At 42.9% G+C, this 24,921-nt stretch overlaps 1 protein-coding gene across 1 annotated transcript; it reads left to right on the top strand.

Moving 5' to 3' along the window:
* Positions 1-232: 232 nt before the first annotated feature.
* Positions 233-24,921, top strand: LOC146690026 (rab3 GTPase-activating protein catalytic subunit-like; the record flags this gene model as incomplete). The annotated part of the gene is made up of 13 exons (XM_085434729.1): positions 233-303; positions 1,062-1,135; positions 1,981-2,069; positions 2,247-2,419; positions 7,358-7,412; positions 7,713-8,041; positions 9,462-9,468; positions 9,571-9,798; positions 10,543-10,633; positions 13,386-13,489; positions 14,319-14,434; positions 14,726-14,828; positions 24,365-24,921. Coding segments are annotated over 13 exons (1,674 nt in total), but the record flags the coding sequence as incomplete, so codon positions are not given.

A 24,921-nucleotide genomic window follows, 5' to 3' on the forward strand; every position in this document is an offset into this window, starting at 1 on the left:
ATATTTTGTACTTGTAAATCAATTTGTGTGTGTATGGGATCAGAACGATGCCACCTTGAAATGAAACCGAAAAAAATATTGAAACTGAAAAAAATATTGAAACTGAAATAAATATTGAAACTGAAATAAATGTACAGCGCGGCTGCAGTCACGGACAAACTTGCATGTGTCTGTTCGGGAATGGCAGATGCTGAGAGGTCCAGCGTTTACATTACCGGCTATTTCAAAGTGACAGCCTGAGGTGTTCTTCAGTAAATTGGACTACCAGACAGGAGGACCTGAGGCCCCACCGTATTATTTTCGGTAAGTTAAATGTGTGTGTAAGCTAATCCGTAACTTAGGTCCTTAGGTGAGCACTCGGCTGTCGGGGAAACTTGTTTTGTAAAGTTCGTTTAGCTAACCCGTGCAGGTGAATGAATTTACCCTGACTAAAGAAATCAAGAGAAACGCACCGGGCTGCTCAGTGACTAACCACGGTTACTGTACTTTCTTTATGAGTATTATACTGTAAGAGCAACAGGCTGGACTCTGCTTCTGCTCCTGTGCAGAGCTGATTATTAATAAGAAGCTCGGTATACAGACAAGGATAACACAGTACCCGGGCTAGAAAGACAACTCCAGTTTGAGGCGCATGTCCTCCTGACATTTGGTGTTTGTGTTAACGATCCAATGGAAAAGCTTTGATGGGAGTGAGCTGTTCACTTGCACTATAGCACACAAAACGCTGCGCTGAGCACTGAGTGTTGCATCCGTGTACACACTGCATTGCTTCATATTTCACTCGTAAAGTAGGAAATGGGTGGAGCAGTTTATTAAAAGGGTAAACGTACATGGGTTTGATTGTAAGGCCCAAACAGAGCTGGCACAGGTCTAACAAGCTTGTGCATGAAGGGACAAACTGAGTGTGACATAAGGAAATGCTTACATGTGTAATTATCTTGATTACTGGTGAAGGACTACGTCACATGTAATCAAACATGACTCATTACTTATAAAAACCCTTTAACTAAAAGTGTATCAGAAACTCTCCTCTACTGTTTACTCTGTTTATCACCCAACAGTGACCTCGACCCTCTTCAAGCTCCTCACTGGTCAGTTCGAGTCAGGACGGCTGAAAATCCTCAGTGTTTACTGGGTAAGTTAAACTGATCAGTGGGACACTCAGGAACGGAGACCATGATGCTTTGGGGCTGACCACAGAGGTTTTACTAGTCAGTACAGATTTCAAACACACCGCTACATACTACATTAAGGTCAGTGCATTAAGTGCACTGACCTTAATGTTGTATTTTTCTGGTTGCTAATACACTTGGATCCATTACAAACATACACATTGTTGTGTGATGTGTGAAGACTTTTTATGGCTTTGTTTTTTGTCCGAACAGCACAGAGGAAACTATTTCTAAGCCAAGAGGCTAAAATTCATGCACCAAATGATACGCAGCAGATAAGATGGATGTAATCAAGCTACCGATAGAAAGAACATAATCAAGGACAAATAAAGTGTCTTTTTTTCCTCATTGTTCTCTGTGTGGGCCTCCTACTTCCTCCGTGTGGTAGTTTGACTCGTACTGATGTGGCTCCTCTGCTTCTTTTCACAAACAGTTTTTCCTTCCTGGTTACTGTTGAGCCCGTCACACTCAGCAGCTCGAGCTCGAGCTAAGACAACCTTGAATCTTAAAACTACAGCCGTAATTGCATTTATGTCTTAGAGTGCTGGCCACAGATATTGATCCCATCTGACAGCAGCTCAGTAAAGCACAAGAGCGTCATCTTAAACAGGATATCAGGCAGCGTTCTTATTTTTATTGTCTACTTCTGGTCACATCCTGCTTTTGCCACTGAGCGATCAGCATCCTGTGTTTTATCATGAAGTGATGACTACGTGAGCTCCACTTGTTTAATTCTTCTAACATCTATAAAACAACAGAGTTTCTAAATGACAGACTTATTTATTTGTGTTTGTGTCTCTGTTTCCAGATGCTGCTGTGGAGAAGTCTGACTGTAAGAATAACACTCAGCTGTCCAACTCCAGTGGGACATCGGAGCAAGAGAAAACCTCTGATTATGTATGTTTGCCTCTTCACCACTCGCACACTCAAGGTTACACTCAGGTCAGGTCCAATATAAGTTTCAGAGTGAAGACAGGCTCAGTGCTGTCAGTACTTTGTCAGGATTTTTATTAGAATGTATTAAATTTGGTGTCCTGCTGTTTGATTTCATGCTGGTCTTTTCCCTCGTTGTAGAACCTTTTCCACCAGCTGAAGTCAGCCCCCAGTGACAGTCTGACCTACCGTCTGGCTCTGTGTGTGTGTCTGGTCAACTATTACTACGGTGGGCTGCGGGCTGTTGGACACCTCTGGCAGGAGTTTGTCCTTGAGTTGCGTTACCGGTGGGAAAATAACCATGTTATTTGTGGGTGGGTACCTCACAGGCTCGTGCTGCTTTGATTTTAAAGATGTCACACATATTAACATTTTCATTTTATAGCAGGTAAAATAAGTATTGAACACGTCAGCAGTTCTCTAAGCAAATATATTTCTAAAGGTGCTTTGATGTGAAATTATCACCAGATGTCGGTAACACAGGGACATTAAACACACAGACATTTATTTATTACTTTATACAAATGTTGGTGATGACAGTTCATGGCAGCTTCTGTATGGAGAAACCAGTCCCATCATTGCTCATGACTTTGACCCACTCACCACACAAACAGTCTATAAATCCCGAATGCTCCGTGGATCCTTCCCACAGATTCAGCTCAGGTGATTGGCTGGGCCGTTCCAGCAGCTTTACTTGATTCCTCTGAAACCAACAGTTTCCATTGGCTGTGTTTGTGATCATGGTCTTGCTGAAACATCCATCCTTGTTTCATCTTCATCATCCTGGTAGATGGCAGCAGATTTTAATCAACAATGTCTCCATTCATCCTTCCTGGAGTTAGATTTAATGGCTCAGTCCCTTTTGCAGCTTGTTATAAAGTTTTTATGCATAACTTTTCTAAGCAATCACACATTTTTTTTGGGAACATCAAAATCATAATGCTCCCACCTCCAGACTTCAGTGTTGCTGTGGTGTTTTTGGGATGCAGCCACCCAAACACGGTGTGTTTACAGCATTCAGAGAGTTTTGCTCTTAACAAAGGCAGTCGCACTTTTCTCCTCTCCCTTAGCTTCCCTGCTTAGCCTCTTGTGTCCTTGTTTACTCTCGTGTTTTTTGTATTACTTTTCCCTGGAACATTCTCTCACAGTCTGTTCTCTAAAACCTAAAAGAGGAATTATGGATTTGATCAACTGGTCCCTGAATGCAATTGACACCCCTTTCTCAACGAGAAGTCTGGGCTCGGGTGAGCCTGAGTGCTGAAGAGATCTACCTGTTCGGAACCATGGTAACAGGGTTCTGGCTGATCGGAGCTGGCTTGGCCCTGACTTATCGAAGAATTAAGAAAGCGGAACCGGCTGTTCAAACCCCCACAAGGCTGCCCGCTGGGATTCAAACGATGGGAAGAGGCGTGAGTTTCTCAAAATGAGCTCATTGAGTGCAGCATGGATAAGATCTTGGAGAAGCTTACGGCTGCTGTGAATACTCAGAATAAGACTTCTGAGTGCAAATTGGATCACATCTTGGAGAAGCTCACTGCGGTCGTTGTTAACTTGTTATTTTCTGTTATACTGCGAGAGTACTGTTGCCCGCGAAGGGTTGTTGTTGGTGTGGAGAAAAATGGCGTAACAAATAAAGCGCTTGGAGTGAGACTACGACGTCGTGTCTTTGAGTTCTCAGAATCGGCTCTCTGAGCACAAGAATGACAACATCACGGAGCGCAAGTTTGATAACATCATGGAGAAGCTCACGGCTCTCCAACGGGAGATTGAGAGACCAGTGTCGGAGTGTTAGAACAGCTTTGAAATTCATATGAGCTGTTCGCACTAAAGTAAAAACCTCCATCACTTATGCGGATACCCCTTCGGCCCCAGCCGTGGGCTCAAGGCTGGAGCCGAACAACAACTCCCTGATAACGACTGTGTTTAGACTGTTCTTCCCACTCCATGCAAGGCCACCTGGGTTGGCTGGAAGACTGTTTACTTAGCCTGGCAGGGAGGAGGACACTGTCTCAGCTGAACTCTGGACACGCACACGCTTACACAGACATATATACACATGCAGATGTACACTCCTCCCCCCTCCAAACGCCTTCGACGCTTATTCCCCTCCGATGCTGACGGTGGATCAAGGAGACCAGCGCACGCAGGCCCGGATGTACTGTCTACACTGGCTGTCTCTCACCCTTTACCCATCCCTGTTGCTTGTCATGTGTTTCTTTCGTGTATTAAGAGTTTTTTCATGTGCAGAGGTGTTTTTTTTCTGTTCTCAAACTGATCTCCCTGTTGGAGCTCAGTCTGGGGGGAGTTATTTTTTTCTCCTTATCTTTCCTCATGTGGTGCATTTTCCATTGTTATGCCTCTCTGACCTGTCTTCCCCATGTGATGTTTGTGTCATGTATGTATGGTCAGAAGGGTAAGATGGCGCTGGCAAAGGTCGGCAGCCTTAACCCAATTTCCATTGGGGTCAGCCTTCAGGATCAATAAAGTTTTATTGAATTGAATTAAGTGACCAAACTATAAAGTTAAAGCGTATTGTTGTACCTATGCATTACACTGGAGCAGAGCTTACATACATTCTTACCTGCTTACACTCATCATTCATTCGTCAAACTGAATAAAATAGCAATAAAATAGGGTGGCTGCAGCTCAGGCGGTAGAGCGGGTCGTCTACTGATCGGAAGGTTGGTGGTTCAATTCCTGGCTTCCCCCAGGCTGCATGCCAAATATCCTTGGGCAAGATACTAACCCCAAATTGCTCTCCGATGCGTTCATCGGAGTGTGCGTGTGTGTGTGTGTGTGAGAGAGAGAATGTTACTTAGAAAGCACCTAGAAAAATGTGCTTGTGTGAATGGGTGAATGCACAAGTTGTGTAAAGCACTTTGAGTGCTCAGAAGAGTAGAAAAGCGCTATATAAGAACCAGTCCATTTACCATTTAACCAGAGGAGTATTGCACTGGTTGGATGGCAGCAGCCATGGAGGGAGGGTGTAATTGTCCCGTGTTATGCTGGTGTTTTGTATTAGATGTAAGCTTACATTTGGCAGCATTAGTGAACATTATACTGAATGTTACACAGGAGTGTCTCAGGTAGGAGGGAGGCTCACTCGGTCCGTTCACTGAGCTTAGTGTTCAGTGATCGATGGTCCAGGGGAAAAGCTGTTTTCTTAGCCTGGCTGTCCTGTTTCTTGAACAGGTGCTGTCCAGGATGAGATGAGATTTGATTGGCTCTCCTGAGACAGCGAGTGCTGACCATGTCCTCCAGGGAAGGAAAGGGACAGGCACTATTCTTCTGTGCTGTCTTAATGACCCACCGAGCAGTTAGCATACCAAGCTGTTAGCAGTAGGTGGGGACACACTATGGTGCTGTGGTAAAAAAGCCACCAAGACTTTCTTCTCCAGATGGTTCCTCCTCCTCCTCAGCATCCTGAGGTGGAGTCTTTGACTTTGGACCATGAGAGGTCCTCAGCTACGTGAGTCCCCAGGAACGAGGACACTCGCTGAACACAGTCTGCTTGATGTGGAGAGGAACGTGTTTCCCTCTGCTGAGGTCACATCTCCTTAGTTTTGATGGCGCTGAGCAGACGGTTGTGTTCATTGCAGCAGCCTGTCAGGTTTTTAACCTCCTGCCTGTTCGCCGTCTTCTCCGCTGATGATTGTCGCATCATCAGCAAATGTAACGATGGTGTTAGAGGGGCAGGTAGGTGTGAACTCATGAGTGTACAGGAGAGCAGGCAAAGACGCCTGTGGATACTTTATGAATGCAGATGATAATATTCTGCCAGCGTTTCACAGACTTGTTCAGCAAACTTTAAACACACTTCACGCTTCTCTTTTTTTCTGTGGCTCTTGCGCCCATATTGTTTTCTTTGAAACAGTCGTACCTGCTGATTCCAGGCCTTTCTGTGGCTCTTCATAACTGGGCCTTGACTCTTCTGATAATTCTTTTCACTGGTCTGTGTGAAATCTTGTGGGAAGCACCTGGTCGTGGCCCATTTATGGTGAAATAATATTCTTTCCACTTTACCAAAAGTGCGCTGGAACCTTCAGTAGTTCTACTGTGACCACTGCCACCAGCATGTTTTGCAAAAGTCTTGAGAGAGCTCGTTGTTTTTACCCGTCATGAGACGTTTCTTGTGTGAAACCTGAATAATGAGACCATCAGTTGGGACTGAACCAGCTGATATTTGATTTGATATTAATTGGCGAGGTCTGTGACGAGTTACATGACTCTTTGGTGGCAGGACTCCTGGGCTGGAGGTGCGAGTCCCACTGAGTCTGTGGATGTTGTTGGACTGTCCTGGTTTCCCACCTCGGGATAAGCAGACTACAGTAGCGGTTTCCCTTTCTAAGAAGTGGGACTAGGGGCTGAGCTTGAACTTGGGAATGATACTCCAAAGCCTCCCTGGAAGTCTGTGACTGGGTCAGTTCGTTAGTTGAACCTGAGGTTGAGGATATATTTTCAGCCCTGGAGCTCCTCTGTCAGATGGTGACGGCATACAAAGTATCTGGTACCACTGTCCTCTGTGTGCTGCTGTTGGTCCATCAGCTGTGGAGAGAGTGAAGAATAACTGATAATGAAAAGTTGTTGTTCTCGTTGAACTCTGTTATTGCTGCTTTATTCGTGGCCAACACTCAGCAGATATTGGCACCAGCCGATTTCAGTCGGGATCTCAAAGGACTTCGTGGAAGAGCAGAACCTATTTGCAGACATTTGTGGGACCTCGTTAGACTGTTGACTTGGACACAGACAGAAGACAGAAACACATTTTGAGACCAGAGGAGATGGATCTGTCAGAGTGGGGGCCCCCAGGCTGTGGAGTGCTTTGCCTCCATCATTATGTTGCTTTGATTGCATTTATTTTTATAAACAGCAGCTTGAGACTCATTTATTTAGCCTGGCTTTGAACTAGATTTGTGCTGTTTCATATTATTGTGAAGCACTCTGTGGTTCTTATCCTGTGCCATATAAATAAAGTCAAATGCTGGATGTCTGTACTTTGTCCAGCTGAGCCGACACTTTAGAATCAGGCTTTGGTCTTGTTGTCAGTCATGTTGGATCTCCGTCCGTCTCTAATAACAGACAAATGACCAAAATGTAAAAATCCAAGTACATAATACCAGGCACAAAAGCCCCTGCAGTGTTTGTGCCGTGCTCTAACTAAAACTTTGCTTGAAATTGTTTAAGCAGTATTTGTTTCTCTGTTAACACACTGGTGTTCACTCATATCCATCTCTGTGCTTCCTAATCTGCAGGCTGGCAGGTGGAGCTCCTGATCTTCGCTGTTGTCTTTTGCATCAGAAGTTCCAGGTAGCCACACAGTGCACAAAGTGCAAGGACTAATCGAACGATTTAAAAGACAAAAAACAACATCATGCACATTTGTAGACTTGCAACTTTAATTCCAGTGGTTTATCAAAAGTGTTGTGTTAACTTTGATAATTGGAACGATGTTTAGGTGATAAAGAGAAAAATGAATTCTGAGAGCTGATGCTCAGTGTGATACAGCATCTTCAAACTCCCAAACACCTGTTTATGTCGTGTTGTCTGTTGAACACAAGTAGCAGTGTTATGTTTCCATGTGTGAAAAGAGTTTTTGTTCCTGGACAGATGCTGAATTGTTGTATCGAAAGGAAGAAGGCCAGAGATGAATCTCACAAGGTACCCGAGGGGAAAGAAAAGGAACACAGGGTCTCAGGTGCCTGCCAGAAGAGCCGCCAAGGACCAGAGTGTGCAACCAGTGCTTCCAGTTCAACAAGAGAGATGTCTCAAGGAAAATCCTGGGACTCGTGGAGTGACAGCGAGGAGGAATTCTTCGAGTGCCTGAGTGACCAGGGCGAGACTGAGGCGACACAAGCTGAGGGCAGAGCTGAGGGCAGGCTGCACCCCTACAACAACATGACTCTGCTCAACTCTGCAGAGCCTCTCTATGTTCACAGGTCAGAGTCACTGCCTCACTGTGCAAACACATCATATGCTGTTATTTATTCCAAATACAGCATGTTGAAAATAATAGTCGGGGTCACACGGGGTGGAGCCTATCCCATACCATAGGGCGAGAGGCGGGGTTCACCCTGGACAGGTCGCCAGTTGCAGGGCGAACACAGAGAGACAGACAAACATTTAACCCAGGGGTGGGCAACTCCAGGCCTCGAGGGCCGGCGTCCTGCAGATCTCACCCTGTGTCAACACACCTGAATCAGATGGTTAGTTCAGCCTCTGGAGAACTTCCACGATAAGGATAAGCTTTATTTGTTGGTTGCCTGCAACTGAGATGACCTAATCGACCATACATACCATGTACAAACTTAACATTGGGGATACAGGTCAGGCTAACTAGCAACAAAGGATAGCCCTAACCCAAGACACTTTGAGGAGGTCATTTAGCCATTTAAATCAGCTGTGTTGGATCAAGGACGCATCTAAAACCTGCAGGACACCGGCCCTCGAGGCCTGGAGTTGGACACCTCTGATTTATGCTCTCATTCACACCTGTGGGCAGTTTAGAGTCAGAGTTAACCCAACCCCACTCGCTCCATGTTCAAAGACCTGCAGTTAATAATTAGAACTAAAAGAAAGCGGTTGTAACAGTACAGAGGCGGCCTTTGTGTGACAAAACCATGAAAGCAGATCTCATATAAGTGGTTCACAGAAATGTCATTAACCTCAGCTGAAGCTGACTGAGTCTGATATCTGTGCATCATGTTTCATTTTCAGGAACCGTCTTCTCTGTGCAGTTAATGAATGGGATATTAATGAATTAATAATAAATGTCATGTAGGCTTTTACAAGTAAACTAGTGTGGAATAAGAGGACTGTTGATCAGCCTACGCTGTGGAAAGCTGTGACTCTGTCACTGACACGTGTGGCATGATGGATGCAGTCATGCTGGGAGAAGCTACGTGAGTGCAGAAACCTCTGATCACCAGACGATCACGTGGTCGTCAGTTTTCAAACAGCTCATTGCAGTTTTATAAATCATCTTCAGAGGTTATTTGAACCTTGTCTTTGCAGAGACCTGCAGATCTGAGGCAGTAATGCAGTGATAATGACCAGCACACAGTGTAAGTCATGCTGCAGCTGCCCTGAATCTACAGTGTTGGTTATTCCCACCATGTCTCTGTTTCTGATCCAGTGTGGACGAGCTCTTTATTCAGTCTGAACTGGTTTTAATACTAAAATACAATTGATTTGTTATTCATAGATTTTCAGATTTACTCTTACACAAAAAAGTAAAACATTTTTGTTGCCAGATCACACGTATTTACTTCCAGTCCTGAACAGAAGGAAATCGTTTTGATGCCTAAATGACATTTTATGTTCAGTGACAGCCTGGTGTGCTTGGGTCCATGAATGCAGTGGTGTCGTGAGTGGGCCCTGCTCGAGTCGTCAGTGCCAGTATGAGGTGTCAGTGAATATATTTACACATTACTTCATTTAAAGTACGAGTTTGTGTCTCTGTCCACAGGCAGCCAACCCCGGCTGTGTCCTGGAGGATTTTGTGCGCTGGTATTCACCTCGGGATTACGTAGAAGAGGAAGTGGTTGATGAGAAGGTCAACACAATGGTGATGGGGACACTCAGTCCCAGGATGAAGATCCCAGGCAACATGTGGGTGGAGGCTTGGGAGACTGCCAGGGTCACACCTGCACGACGCCAAAAAAGACTTTTTGATGACACCAAGGAGGCCGAGAAGGTCTGAAGCAGGTCGTTCGTTTTGCCACATGCGTGTTTTAAGCCAAACGTGTTTACTAAGTGGATCACAAAGTGTTTTCATGAATGTTTCTGCTGATTTTCAGGATCAGCTTCTGCCATGGGACCGTTTTGGCTCATGTATGTTGAAGAAGTCAGTTTAACACAGATCTGTGCTCACAGACATGTTGAAGCATTTTCACATGTTGATGAAAAAGGATCTGATGCTGTCACACACGATGTTTAACTGACACACAGCAGCTTTCTGTGGTGTGATGGTGTTAAATGAAGAACAACTTTAAACCAGCTTCTATTAATGATCCGGTCGGCTTTATGGGAAAGGGACAAACAGTAACTGGGGTTAGTTGTTTCCTCACCCAAAGAGGGTCCTGGATTTGGACCCGGGCAGGTCCCTGCCAAGCGTTTGCATGTTCTTCCTGCACATATGAAAGCAGAGCTCGGAGCTCCAGTTTGCACCGTCACTGAAAATGTTGCCTGTCTTTTAAAGACATTGTTTATCCAAAAAGAGAAAGTTAAAAATAATGCTCACTGATAGTCTTATGACAGATTTAAAGATCTGGGTATGACTGGTCCCTCTGTGAATAACCATCATAGAGAAAGGTCACCGTTTATCTGGAGTCTTCTTCAGAGGCAGCCTGTTGGCTGTGCAAAAATATTCTGTTGATCTGAAAGAGCAAAAGGAAAACAGAAGCCAGGCAAACTAAACTTTTTGGGGGTTTGTCTTTAGGTTCTGCACTACATGGCGATGCAGAAACCTGCAGACCTGGCCCGTCACCTCCTGCCCTGTATACTTCATGCAACTATTCTGAAGGAAGAAGGTAAGTCCTCACCGTTTGGTTGAAAAACACGTTTATATGAAATAAAATCAGGGAAAATAACTCTAAGCCCACAGCAGGTAAATTACAGTAAGACCGAAATACAAAAAACTAAAGATATTAAAATAAGTACTAAGAAAATGAAATGCAACCTGAGATGTTAATGGAGAAAAAAAACCAGAAGCTGCATGAATAAAAAAGTAGAAATCTTGGACGCTGCCAGCATAATGCACAGCCTTTTGACGGGGCTCGCACACAAACACAAAGCAGAGGATGAAGCATCACCAAATATGTTTCCAAGCCAAAGAAGATAAGATGAAGCATACCTGCGCAGCGGTGGGTGATGAGGAGAGGCCGCAGCGTGTCTGTCTTAAAGTGCAAGTTTGTGACAGTTTAAAGCTTAACAAGCTAAGACGCCAAACATCCAGAGCACAAAGACAAGTCAGAGGGCTTTTTCAGACACACACTTCTAAACCGTCGTGCTCAACAGTGTCTCTGCTAAAACTGCGTCTGTGCTCTGCTCCTGTAAAGTTGCCTATCGAGTGCTTAATGATAAGGTGCATGGTAGCTGCTTTCCTCTGCAGGTGGACAAAGGAATGACTTCTCTGCAGACAGGCTCCTGGCAGAGCCACTGCAGAGGAACTCTTTACAATCACTGACTGTGAAACGTGAGGACTGTGTGGGGATGTGCAGACGGGGGCGCGACGGCTGGGAAACGAGGAGGGCTGCAAGTGGATGCACTGTATGATACACGCTGGCGTCTACACAGCTCAGTCCTGAGCTGAGTGATGTAATGACTGATTGCATCGACACAGTCATTACATCAAAATACAACCCCTTTTTTTCGGCACTGAAGCGAAACAGGCTCCGCCCACACAGCCGTTCTGTATCACAGCTGTGATGCAAAAAGATTTGGGCACCACTGGTATAGAGTGAATGGAACCCAGAACCTGGAAGTGTCCAGTGATGTGAGGGTAAAGGACGTCTCACTGTGTACTTTGGTGCACAGATGAGTTTGTGGTCGGTTCAGTGAATGCAGCCCATGAGCTGCAGAAAAAGCCCAAATCCTGAGCCCCCCAAGATTTGGGCTCAAGATGTGTTCTGCACTGCAGGCCCTTGGACTCCATCAGGGTTTGGGCCAGTTTTGAGCTCTTATAAGTATCAGAGATGGACACGTGATGTTTTCAGGGCTGCGTAGGCATGATGGGTAGAACATGACCCTGGTGTTAAAATGCAGGTAAATGTGATTTAGTTTGTTTACTCTAACTAGCTACCCAACCCTCACTGTGAAAGGAGCCTGGAAAGTTTCCCCAACATGAATTTCTTTCAGTCAAGTTTTCTCCAGTAATGATCAGAAATCAGATAAAACCCACTCTTTATTTTATTCTACACACAATAAATTGATAATTATTCCAGGATACAGAAAAGTCTAGATTTCGTCTTCAGACTGTCACATCTGGAGCAGGGCATAATTTGAATTGGTTTTTAGAAGAAGCTAAAGATCTTTCAGTCGTGTTGCTGTTGTTCCCTGACACCTGCAGTGCAACCATTAATTTAGCTAATGAGAGTTCACGTATAATTATAACAGGTCGTAGTTTCTGGATCGTCTCTAAGTTGACGGTATACTGCTAAGACCAGTTCTGAGTCTAGAGACAGCCAATGGTAAGGACTAGTAAGGACATCACTGAGGAGAGTTTTCTAGTACTTTGGAGAAACCTCAATCAGCTAACGTCCTGCTGTGATACTCAGACCTTTTCTCTAATTAAACCAGAAAGCTAGTTTTCATTTATTCTGTAATATCCCAGAATGTTTCAGCAGGTCAGAAATGCTTTGGTGCATATCCAGGTTGTATGCAAATTAATTCTGATTAAGTCTGGACTACAAAATACAAAACATAGCAACAATAATGTCCTCGTTTCACTTCTTTAAAAAATGTATTTTGATCTTATGACACTTACTAAAAGCTTTACTTCCAGAGGTTGACAGAGACGCTCCGTGCTGATAACACGTGAATGTGTGAAGGTTTGGATCATATCTATCTAATAGACTCCAGTTTGTGCATGTAAATGGAGAGTCCTCTTCACACACTGAGGTTAATTATGGAGTTCCACAGGGTTCAGTGCTAGGACCAATTCTGTTTACATTATACATGCTTCCCTTAGGCAGCATCATTAGAAGACATAGCATACATTTACACTGCTATGCTGATGACACCCAGCTCTATCTGTCCATGAAGCCAGATAACACACACCAATGAGTTAAACTGCAGGAATGTCTTAAAGACATAAAGACCTGGATGGCCGCTAACTTTCTGCTTCTTAATTCAGATCAAACTGAGGTTATTGTAGATGGCCCCGCCCCTCCCTGAGCCTGGCTCTGCTGAAGGCTTCTTCCTGTTTAAAGGGAGTTTTTCCTTGTGCCAAAGCACATGTGGGTATATTCCTGGACAAAAGGCTTAGTTTCTATTTGCAGATGTGTTCTGTGATCCTCTGAAATAGCTGGATTAATTAACTCCAATAATAATCCATCAAGACTTTGTGGATATGTTTTAATCTCTGTAAAGATTATTATAAAATGTTGTGAAGGTTTTGTTTATTTCAAAAGGATCTGTATTAGTAAGATAATAGTTTGCAGGTTTACTCAATTTTAGGCTTTTTCTCATGTTAACAGTAATTGAGGTTACAAACGTGGCAGGTCTTTCTTTTAATCACAGCTTTCTGTCACTCTGGAAACACTGTCATTTCTTCTCTTTCAGAGTCTGCTGAAGATATTCCATCAGTGCAAAAAACCATTCAGCAAGCTACAGTTCAAGCGAGCAAGCTCCTGCAGTCCCCCAACCAGGACTACAAGAAGTTAGAGGTCAGTGAAAACTCGACCGGACTTTCCACAAATGATTCAGTTTAAAAGAAAGTATCATTAGATTCACCCAAAAAAGTTTTGTTTTTAAATACATTATTGATTGATTGTTAACTGTGTTTTTGTTGTAGTTGAGTATGTGCTGTACATGAGGTGTACGTAGACTGGACAGTGTGCACCATGGCTGAGAACTTGGCTGATAATTATTATGGCCATTGATGGTTGAACCATGAAAACAGGGGTGTGGTGCAGTGGGATTGTAGTGGGAGCTGGAGTAACAAACTCCAGTGCTTCCTCAGTGATGGCTAACTTTTTTCTAAACCTAGGTAATTCCTTCGGCTGTTCCCACCTGGGCTCAAAGCTTTTATACTCTGCTGATATCGGATGTGTTTATCAGTGATCGAAAGCAGAGACTGAGATTGTTATTATTGAGTTTGATCACACGTTAGGTGCATTAAACATATGCTTTAATACTGTCCTAAAGTCTGAGAACAATCATCACTTCTTCACATATAAAAATGTTCTTCTCACTAGCACTCAGTATCCATACAGCCCCTTTTCTTTGAATAACACTGTACAGCTGCACAGCTAAACCCCACCATGTTAGTTCGGCTTGACTGGACAGTCTTGTTGTGTAAAAGCATTCTTGGCTTTCTCAAAGTACATTTAAGTATGCCATGTATCCACTGTGACTCCAAACACGCCTTTTACACCCCGAGACTCAGCCTATAACGTTCCACGTAGGAAAAACCACGTATGTGTATAAATGTGACAGTCTTGGGGTCTCATGCTGTCAGGATTGAGCAGACAGTTGTTCTTGTCCTGTGTGCAGGATTTCATTAACCAGCTGCTGAGCATGGAGACAGTCATCACTCAAGCTCGCTCGCTCAAGGCCAAGTTCTCCGTTCCTGAGGACGACAGCGGAGAGGCTGCTGATGAACTGAAGAAGTGAGTCGCAGAGTTTGAGCTGCGCTCACTGACAGCTTTGTTTGTGCTGTTGGTAACATGTAACCGTCTTCACCGTCACTATAGATAGTTAGTCAGTAACAGGTTGTCACGATGAATCTGTTTCACAAAGACGGCGTCTGAAGGATCACAGTCAGTTCACACGTTTCTTTCTCGCTCATGTTGGTGGTCTTATTTTATAGTTTTGGTGTCTTCAGGTTTTACATGTTCTTATTTAAGTGTTTTGTTTTGTGGGAATATTGTAACATTTTCCACATTGTGTGTTGTCTCTAGGTTTGTGAGCTCCCTGCTGGAGGAACCAGAGGTGGTAGTGACAGGAGCAGGCCAGGGCCTGGCTGGCAGTATAATCCACGGACTCTTCATCAGTGCTCAGAGGGTAACTCTCACTCTGCCTCCGTGTCCTTCCCACGTCTTGCTGTCAGTTTCATGTATACAGTCATGTATTTGTCATCTATAGAGACATCTTTAGAGGTACACACACACACCAGTCAACCACTTATTCAATATCAGCATCAAGAATAGGTCGGTGTCCCGGTCCTAGAACAAGACATGAAGTCAGCGCTGTTTTATTTTGTTGTGGGCAGTCTGAGGCACACCTGTGCACTACTCATGATGTCAGATCAGCATCCTGATGTGGCACACCTGTGAGGTGGGATGGATTATCTCAATATAGCAGATGTGCCCACTACCACACATTTGGACTGATTTGTGACCACTGTTTGGGAGGGATGGTTATATTGTGTATCTGGAATGAATTTTAGGTCTCTACGTCCATCCCATGGGGAATGGGAGCAGTAACAAAGGTGTTGCGTTTATATTTTTGTTGAGTGTATATACTTCATGTAGATGAAACTGGAAGGACGTGGTCAGCACTGATGTAAAGATGCGGTGTTTTCTGTCAGTGTCAGGAGAGTCTGCTCTATTGTAACGTTGTTTCTTCCTGAAACACACAATTGCTGCTGCTGTGCTGTGAAGCACGTTCAGAGTAGAGATGGACCGATCCGATATTACGTATCGGTATCGGTCCGATACTGACCTAAATTACTGGATCGGATATCGGAGAAAAATAAAAAATGTAATCCGATCCATTAAATATCACGAAAGCACCTCACAAAACTTGCAACACGCCGTAACTCACCTCAGGTTAGCACGTCGGAGCAGTATGCATCACGTGATAGAGCGGCTGTGGCATGCGGGACCTGTCGGTGGTCTGGATAGCATTTGGAGCTTCGCTAGCAACCCGGCATTTCATCTCCGACAAAGTTATCCCGAGAGAAGTAAAGCAAGTGTGTAAGTCCATCTCTGAATGTTTGTAAAGCATTCCTGCGTTAAGCTTAACAAGCGACTGCCTCTTCTTGCTGCTACTTCAATCATGAAACTGCTTAACGATCAGCTGATCGGCTTTTCTGTCGCGAGTCCGTGTCTCTTGTTTGCTTTTGGCCCACTTTGCACCAGAAAGAGGAAACCAGTGGCTGAACAACAGCAGCACGTTTAAGCTTGATCAGCTATTGTTAGAATGTATTTAATCTTACTTTCTACTCGAGGATCTTTTTCTACGTAGCTGACGGCTGGTAACTGTGCAGGGGCGCATCTAGCAAAGTTTAGCCAGGGGGGCCGATAGGGCATGAACAGGGAAAAGGGGGCACAAAGACATACTTTTCTTTCTTATTCTCATTTAAAATGTCGAGCTTTTAATAAATAATTATCTGACAGCCAAAGTTTTAATTTGATGCAAAATGAATAGAAGTCCATTACTGTATATAGTGACTGTTAAGTCTAATATATATACCCTAGTAAGCTATAGTACTTTTTACTTTGGGAAGGTACCATCTGTGCAGTCTGCAATTTTGTTGAAGAAAGATGTTGAATCTATTTAATATTTCTTGAAAAATAATTGATTTCTGTGCATTTTTTTTCACACTGCATTAAATTAAGGTTGATTACGGCGATTAAGCATCATGAGGTGGAGCGTGAGGGGTGGTTCCCTATTTTTTATTTATTTATTTTTGTTGTTGCTGGGAGTTGGAACCCTATTAGTTAGGTTGCTTAATATTTACGCTAAGTACTCCTTAAAATACCAGAATAGGGAGGATGGTGTAGGTTTAAGTTTATTAGATTGATCAGTATTGCTGTACTATGAAATATTTTTTTTTGCATACAGGTGTAACAGAATAGCTTTAGTGTAGTTGTTGTTTTAAACTTGAGTATGAACTTATACAAAATGCAGCAAGATATTTAAAAAACAGTTTTGTTGATTAAAAAACACTATATCGGATTCATATCGGTATCGGCAGATATCCAAATTTATGATATCGGTATCGGTATCGGACATAAAAAAGTGGTATCGTGCCATCTCTAGTTCAGAGCTATAAGAACCAGTCTGTTTAACTATCAATGAAAAATGAAGAATTATCAGTTTGACTGTGTGACAATTCTGCAGGAACAAAGTTGTGCAGCTCTCTCCACAGTGGAGCAGATCTCCTTCCTGTCTTTGACGCTTCTTTTTCTCTTTCTGCAGTAACAACTATTAATGTGCATTTGTATATGTTTACAGTGTTAGCAGAAACAAAGCTTTGGTGGCCGTGACTCCAGAGATGGAGCCGAGTATCTAATCGAATCATCGGTTTGTTCTTTAAGCCTTAAAAGTGTCCATGTGCTCCACACTGGATCCCAGATTGACTCTGATGCATCAACTGGAACATGAATCCAAAATCCTGCTCCTCACATACAAGGTCTTAAATAATCAGGCCCCATCTTATCTTAATGACCTTGTAGTACCATATCACCCTATTAGAGCACTTCGCTCTCGCTCTGCAGGCCTACTTGTTGTTCCTAGAGTATTTAAAAGTACAATGGGAGGCAGAGCCTTCAGTTTTCAGGCTCCTCTTCTGTGGAACCAGCTTCCAGTTTGGATTCAGGTGACAGACAAAACTTTCCTCTTTGATAAAGCACATAGTTAGGGTTGGATCAGCAACCTTAATTAGTCTGCAATAGACCCTGTGCACGAGAAAATGCTAACTTCCTGTTTTAAGATCGGATGCAGGGTTATACATTTCCGGTAGCTTTACTTTGCGGTCAATTGCTGCTGCAAAGATGGACTCCAAAATCATGTCCAAAATATGAAAACAGAAAGATGGCGTTAAGTTACAAAGAGCAGAAGGTGGGAACACTCACCACTGCTGTGTCATAAAAAAAATCAAATGATCAGTTTTGAGGTTTGAAGCGTGCAGATCGATTGGTGGTTTACATCACTCAACACAAGCAGAACTGCATTACAGAATCAGAAGCACATCTCTGTATTGATTGATTGATTGGTAATTTATTTCAACATGTGAACAATATACAAGTACATTTAGAAAAGAAATAAGAGAGAAAAAAATACTATACAAATTACATACAAAAAAAACCATTCTGATTAATTTACATGTATAGTGACAGTTCTTATGATTTAAACAGGCAGATGTTCAGCATTCAAACTACAGGTGAACAATAGTCAAAGGTTTCCCTGCTAGTCAAGTACACACCTACACAGCATGTCAACAAACCGTGGTAAGGGTCTCTATGCATGAGTATTTACGAAGGGTATGTTGTGACGTACCTTCAAAATTACCGCGGTCCCTCGCTATAACGCGGCCTCGCTGTTTCGTACATTTTTTTTGTGCAAGTTTGCATGCTTTTTTTTTTTTTTGCGCACAGCGCTTTGTGTTCTGCGTCCTGATTGGCTGCAGACTATTGTTGATCTCCTCCGTGCCGTCTCTCCTGTACAGTACAGAATCGCTGATTCATTGATTCATTAATGATTCATTGATGTTGAATTATCTCTCAGCTGCTCTGTTCTCATGTGCTGGACCTGAAAACACGGTTTGATCTTTGGTTTCTGTAATACTGGACTTATTTGTCTACGAAGGTTTGAACTTTGAGAGCTTAAACAGGAGAGAAACGTGTGAAAATGTTCATGTCTGTCTGAGTGTATAAAGTGTGTAGTGAGGGGTTTTACCTTAAAACATCTATAATAATTGTAAAAAATAAAGTTGGCTACTTCAGATTTCACCAATCGCATTTTATTTTTAGAACGTAACTCCCGCGATAAACGAGGGAGCGCTGTATACAAATACTGAGAAGTATAAAATTTGAATCCTGTCTCTCTCTGAGGCGCGGGGGGAAAAAATATCGACAAGTCGATCAACATCATCTACAGATACATTCGACATCTCGAGAAATGTAAATCGCCACTGGATTCGTCCATTTGGTTGAAAAACCCGACCGTGAACAAGGAGCGAATATCACACCGGAAACTAAGCGCTATGCCCTGGAAGTAGCATATGCTAAGGCGCACAGGTCTAAGTTATAGGTCTAAGTTTCCCATAATGCACTGGGTGTTTCTTCTTCACTCAACATGTGTTAGTAGACCTCTCTGCATTCAGTCCGTCTGCCCCTCATCTATCGATGGATGTTTGTTAGAGGCTTTGGTTCCCACTGTCGCTCACAGACGGTCACCTAATGTTTCCTGTGTAACTGCAGGGTCTTTGCCTTATAACATAGAAGCAGCTTGAGGTAACTGTTGTTGTGATGCTGTGTGTGTGTAATAAAGCTCCCTTACTGACAGTGGGTCACCACAGCTTGTAGCTCCATGTATTTGATGTGGCACGTTTGCCCTCGCTGACACAACCTTAAAGGGATTTGTGTGTATGAATAAAGTTTATTGTTCATACAGTTCATTGCCGTATGTCTGTGAAAGGCTGAATGAGGGTTGTAGCTCCCTCAGCAGCTGTGGAGCGATGGCTCGTGGTCACCTGATTCAGCCCTGGAGATGTGGTTGGTTAGACACGCTGCTTTAGTTTACACTACAAACCACACTCACCTGTTTACACTCCTTTTGTGTTACAACCACCTTGTTACACTCAAACACCAGATGATGCATCTGAGCCAACTAAGGATTCACTGAGACTGAAGAAGCTCGAGATCATAAGAATTTGAGGCTCAGCTGATACAGTATCATAGGAGAATCCAACCATTGTATGTCAAGAGACTATAGGCAGTGAAAGCTCCATCTGGAGGAGGAACGACGTGGTTCAGAGCGTTGCCTCCTGCAGCTGGTGACATGTTCAGATTTCAGCTCTGTCGGTTAGAAAGTCTGTTTTTGTTTTTCATCTGTGTGTTGCTCTTTCATCCTTTTCTTCTTCCTGTTTCTTGCATCAGGCTGGCTGACTTCACCACTGATGAGGTAACCATGAGCAGTAAGCCTCGTGTCGCTCACAGTTACATTTAACATAGTGCGATAAACACACTCAGTCATTATAAGGTACATCCTCTCTAAAGGTTCACATAACAGACAAACAGGATAATAAAAATGATCTGGTTCTTTGCAGCGTCCTGAGATGAACAACACACGACATTATTACACGTCTCAGTATTTGTTACACTGAACACAAATATAAACACAACACTTTTGTTTCCATGAGCTGAACCGGATCCTGACTGGTTTTGCGACATGTGTGTCATTGTGCTACACATGTACGGCATATTTCAGAGTGGCCTTTTATTGTGGGCAGTCTCAGACACACCTGTGCAATATTCATGCTGTCTAATCAGCACCTTGACATGCCACACCTGTGAGGTGGGATGGATTATCTCAGCTAATGAGAAGTTCTCACTAACACACATTTAGACAGATTTGTGAACAGTGTTTGCGAGCAATGTTCCCTGTAATGTTTCATGTGTCTGAGCGAACACACAAACTCCCTGAGCGTCCCTTGGACCACTGTGAGTAACAGCAGACGTGTGCACTGTGGTCACGCCAGCATCCAAGTTACATGTTTATTAAAATAATCAAATTACAGCATTTACATTTATGTTAGACTACTTTTAATTAACTGCTTTAGCCCACTTACAATGAAAATTAAAACAATCTTCTTCATGACCTGTGCAGCATGTTAACACTAATGGAAGTAAGAATAACTTGAACTTCAATTTTGAAAACACAACTTTCTTTAAATAAAGCTCTGACTTGTATTATGAGTCTGTGGTCTGAGAGAGAGTCTGTAACTCTGTCTGCAAAATACAGTAAATAATGACCAATGTTGGGCAATTAATTATATAGTTACTTCTTCTTCAAAAAAGTAACTGAGTTTTGCAAACAGAGTTTTTTGCAGCTGTTTACCTAAAAATGCAGCCAAGGTGTTTTTTAAATAAACATTTCAAACTATTTACAGAACAATCAGCTGTTCTGCATCAAATCTGATGCCACACAAATTATTTGTGCCGCTCCAAAAATAACTTCTGTCCACTATGAGATGAAGGAGAACAACAGCCTGATACCTGCAGGCCTGACAACAGGAGATGTATCACTGCTGTAACACCTGTAACACTCAGCAGTTGCCTCATTGTTCTGACACACACAACAAAACTATTGACTACACTACACACTAACTACACACTAACTACACACTAACTACACAAGATTTGTGCTAAACTTGGCAATCGCATCTCAAACACCGCCGTCACTCCTAAAACTTCCCCCTTCCTAAACAACTAAATGTCATGTTGCCATATCATTTTTTGATTGGTCGACATGGTGCATTTTTCCACCAATAGGAAAGGCTGGTGGGGGTTTGTTTTGGTGTTGTTTTGGCTCACAGGCTTTCGAGCGTTTTCCTTATAAAACGGCGTTTTTACCGTTTCTTCCCGCAGTAAATATAAACAACGACAGTATTCAGGAAGAAAAACAAACATTGCAGATATTTTTATCATAACTCTGGTTTTACGCGGCCGATCAACACAATTTAAAAACTGGTATAAAGTCCACACTTTGTCCGTCAGTTGTTCCGTCTGTCCTGCTCACGTCTCCAATGGTTGTACACGCCACATCAGCCGCTTTGCTAAAACACCGGTGTCGCACATAAGGACGCTGTCATAGCCTGTCAGCCACGTTGATCAGCTGCGTATATACGAATGTGAATCGCGTGATTGGCTGGACTACGGGATAAGGTGGCCTCGTTCTGATCCCATACGGGAGCAGCCAGTCACTGACTAACACTGCAGAACAGAATTGTTAGTTTTCATTTTAATTTCAATTCAGGTGATTTTTTTTTTTTTTTTTTGTGCGCAACGCAGATTTTCTGTGCAGAGCCCGTGCCAGCAGTGCACAATTGTGCCAGCAGTGCGCAATTGTGCCAGCAGTGCGCAATTGTGCACGCGCGCAGCTTAGAGGGAACATTGCTTGCGAGTGTCGGGTCTTTTGTGTTTGTAGAAAATGTTTCATATCTTTGAGTTCAGCTCATGGAAAACAGGAGCAAAAACAAAAGTGTTGCGTTTATATTTTTGTTCAGTGTAATGATAAAACATCAGGTTTGACCCAGAATACAGTTTGATCCACATGATGGCGCTGTGAAAAGTGCGCGCTGTACTGGTGGCACCAGTGTCCCCAGCCCACAGACCAGTGCTGCCACTAATCGTCATTAGCAGCATCTAAATGCTGTTTAAAGGTGGACTTCATCTGTCACACAGGAGCAGTTTGGCTTCGCTTTGCTTAAATAATGACCTGGTGTATTTCTGTATACACACCTGCTAAGGATCAGGTGACTTTTATAATAAAAGGTTAATACGTAAAACCTTAAAAATAAAAAGGGCTGTTTTTAGCAGTATTTAGGCTGCAGTCTGTGTATTATGTCCATGATATTCTACATTACAGTAAAAACAGTAATTATATAAAGAACAGATGGATCAGGATCCTGTCTGTTCTTTACTATGATCTCAGCTGATAATGAGGCTTGAAAGAGACATGTTTGAACTTTTGCATTGATCAGACAAATAAGCCTGCATGTTTGCATGAGCTTTACCTTTAACTGTAAAACATGAAGCCTTTATTATTAAAAAAACAAAACCCTTTTGGTGTCATACAGGTAAGAAAGCAGTGAAGCGTTTTTCTCTCTAACAGATGTTTCATCTGTTTTCTCTGCCGTTGCTCTGATGGGACCTGCAGGGTGTTTTTGGTGACGTGGAGGTTTGCACATGTTTCACTTGCTGCCTGTGGTTCATGTTCTAGTCCCACTGTGAAGCACATAGACGTGTCCTGACTTCCTGTCTGTCCCACACTCTGTTGTCTCTGTTTGTTGCTGCCAACAGTACAAGTCATCTTTGCAGATTTTACTGAATTAACAAAAACATGTTTACTGAAAGACTTATTCAGTAAACATTAGGGCTGGGCCATATTATACCGTTCACGGTAATACTGGTATAATGTTAGGCAATGATAGGAAAATGAAATATCGCGATAGAATATGAGTAAAACGCGCATGCGCAGTGCCTTTGTTTTCATACGCACATGGCCGATTGTTGAGTGAAACAGATGAACCAGAATTGGTTTGTAAAAATGGTGCAACTTCAGTGATGTGGAACTGGTTTGGTGTTTGTCCGTCAGATACACGACAAAGCACATTTTTTTGCAGAACATGCAAGCGGCCGTCGTTACTGTCGTATTTGTCGGACTAAGATGCTCTTAAATCTGGGAGTAATCTGGGTCCTAAACTCCATATGGTTCAGGTCAAACAAACACTGCAGCATCACTGAGCGTTAAAAACTGTCTAAATTCTTTCATCTTTAATAAAACGATCAGCATTGCTGCTTTACCAGGTGTAACTATGAAGTTTAACTTCCAGGCATCCATGAAAACAAAAGTTATTACATTTAACGGAGTTAGAAGTTAGCAGGAAGCTAGCGGAAGTTAGCTCGCTAGTTTCGCTAGTTACCTAAGCATGATATAGCATGTTCTGACTGAGAGATTTCTGAAAAAATTCAAACGTACAGCTCTGCTATCACTTCCAACATAAATGAAGACAGGAAACTAAACAGCAGTGACGTTTGTAGGGTTACTGAAGTTGGGCTAGCTGGTATATAATGATGTGCTACGTGATCGCTAGCGACACAGCTATGTTAGCATAACATAAACAGTGAAGCTGGAGGACGAACACTAACACTTTTCCACTTATAAAAGTTAACGTGAAGGTTCCTGATGGTTAGAGACAAATACAATCACATGGCAGGATGCTGTAAACGGACCAAACTTCAGTCAGGAGAACAACTGAGATAATCCATCCACAGTACGAGGTTAGTCATTAATATACTGCAACAACATGGGAATAGAGCAGCTGCCAGAGAATTCAACATTAATGAATCAATGGTACAGAAGTGGAGGAAGAATGAGTTTAATAAAGTTTGATTTATCTGACTGCTTTGTTTCGCTTAATGTGCGTTATAATCCCGTGCACCGAAAACTACGTACTGCACACTGCAGTTTAATGTTGCAAAGCAGCTCTTTTTAACTTCAGTGGATATTATACATGGTTATGCTCAGGATATGTCAGCCCATTTCTACTGGAAATGCCTTTTGGTTAAACTTTCAGCAAGGAATTTGCATTTGCACTGTTACATTTTTATAAAGCTTTAATGTACATAAAAACCAGCTTCTTGTTTAAGTGAAAATAAATGGAAGGTTGTCTTTTTGCGCTAGTAATGTTGTGGAGTTGTATTTTGTCTCGCATCAATTATATCGTCAGTTATATCGTTATCGCAAATTTTCAAATATATATCGTGATAAATATTTTTGGCCATATCGCCCTGCTCTAGTAAACATGTTTGTTACACTGAGACTGAAAAAGAGATCCCTGTTTACGCTCATAGAAAACGAGCCTCTGTTTTAATTTATTGAAATCATTTCTAATCACAGACAGGATCAGCAGCGTGCAGCTGCAGTGAGGTGTTAGTAGAGGAGCTGTGTTTGTGAGCTGTAGTCTGGATCAGGTCTCTGTGGGAGACTCGGTTACAGTACTTCTGAATATCCACGTGTCCACCTCACACAGCACATTTCTTCAGAATCAGTTGCTGTTTGCTAACATTTGACCTTTGCCCTTTTAGGCTGCCCTTCTGGCGCCCGTCGATAAGGACTTGGGATCTGACAAGAAGCAAACTGGGGGAAGCAGCAGAGTACCAGACTTCCCTCCTCCAGCAGGCCGGGAGATCTTGTTGCGCACCTGTGTGCCGCGACCAGCAGCGTACTCCAAGGCGCTGCCTCAGCGGCTCTTCTGTGTCCTGATGAGGGAGGAGTTTAGGTTGACCGGAGCCTTTTCCACAGACACGTCCTTCTTTTAAGTCCTGTGAACAATTCACACCTGGGATAAAGATAAGTGAAGGACACAGGATGGAGACTTTCACATGTATGAACGTGGCCATGGAGTAAGATCATAGAAATACATTTCTTCATTTGTTTGCTTTATTTGTAAGAATGGTGCAATATTTCAGCATCTACGGCTCGCCCAAGCTTAAAAGCAGGAAGCAGTATATTACTGGCATTGATTAAGAAGCATTTATGGCTTTGTCTGGAAATATGTGAAACTACATCCTTCTCTGTATTCATAAATCTGCAGCTTCCTGCAGCTGTGATAAAACAGTTTCACACTAAAACCTTCATTTTA

Source organism: Copadichromis virginalis, linkage group LG16 (assembly GCF_057382275.1).
Source record: "Copadichromis virginalis isolate Kocher_CV1m ecotype Utaka linkage group LG16, C_Virginalis_male_GT1.1, whole genome shotgun sequence".
In the NCBI taxonomy this organism is placed as follows: Eukaryota; Metazoa; Chordata; class Actinopteri; order Cichliformes; family Cichlidae; genus Copadichromis; species Copadichromis virginalis.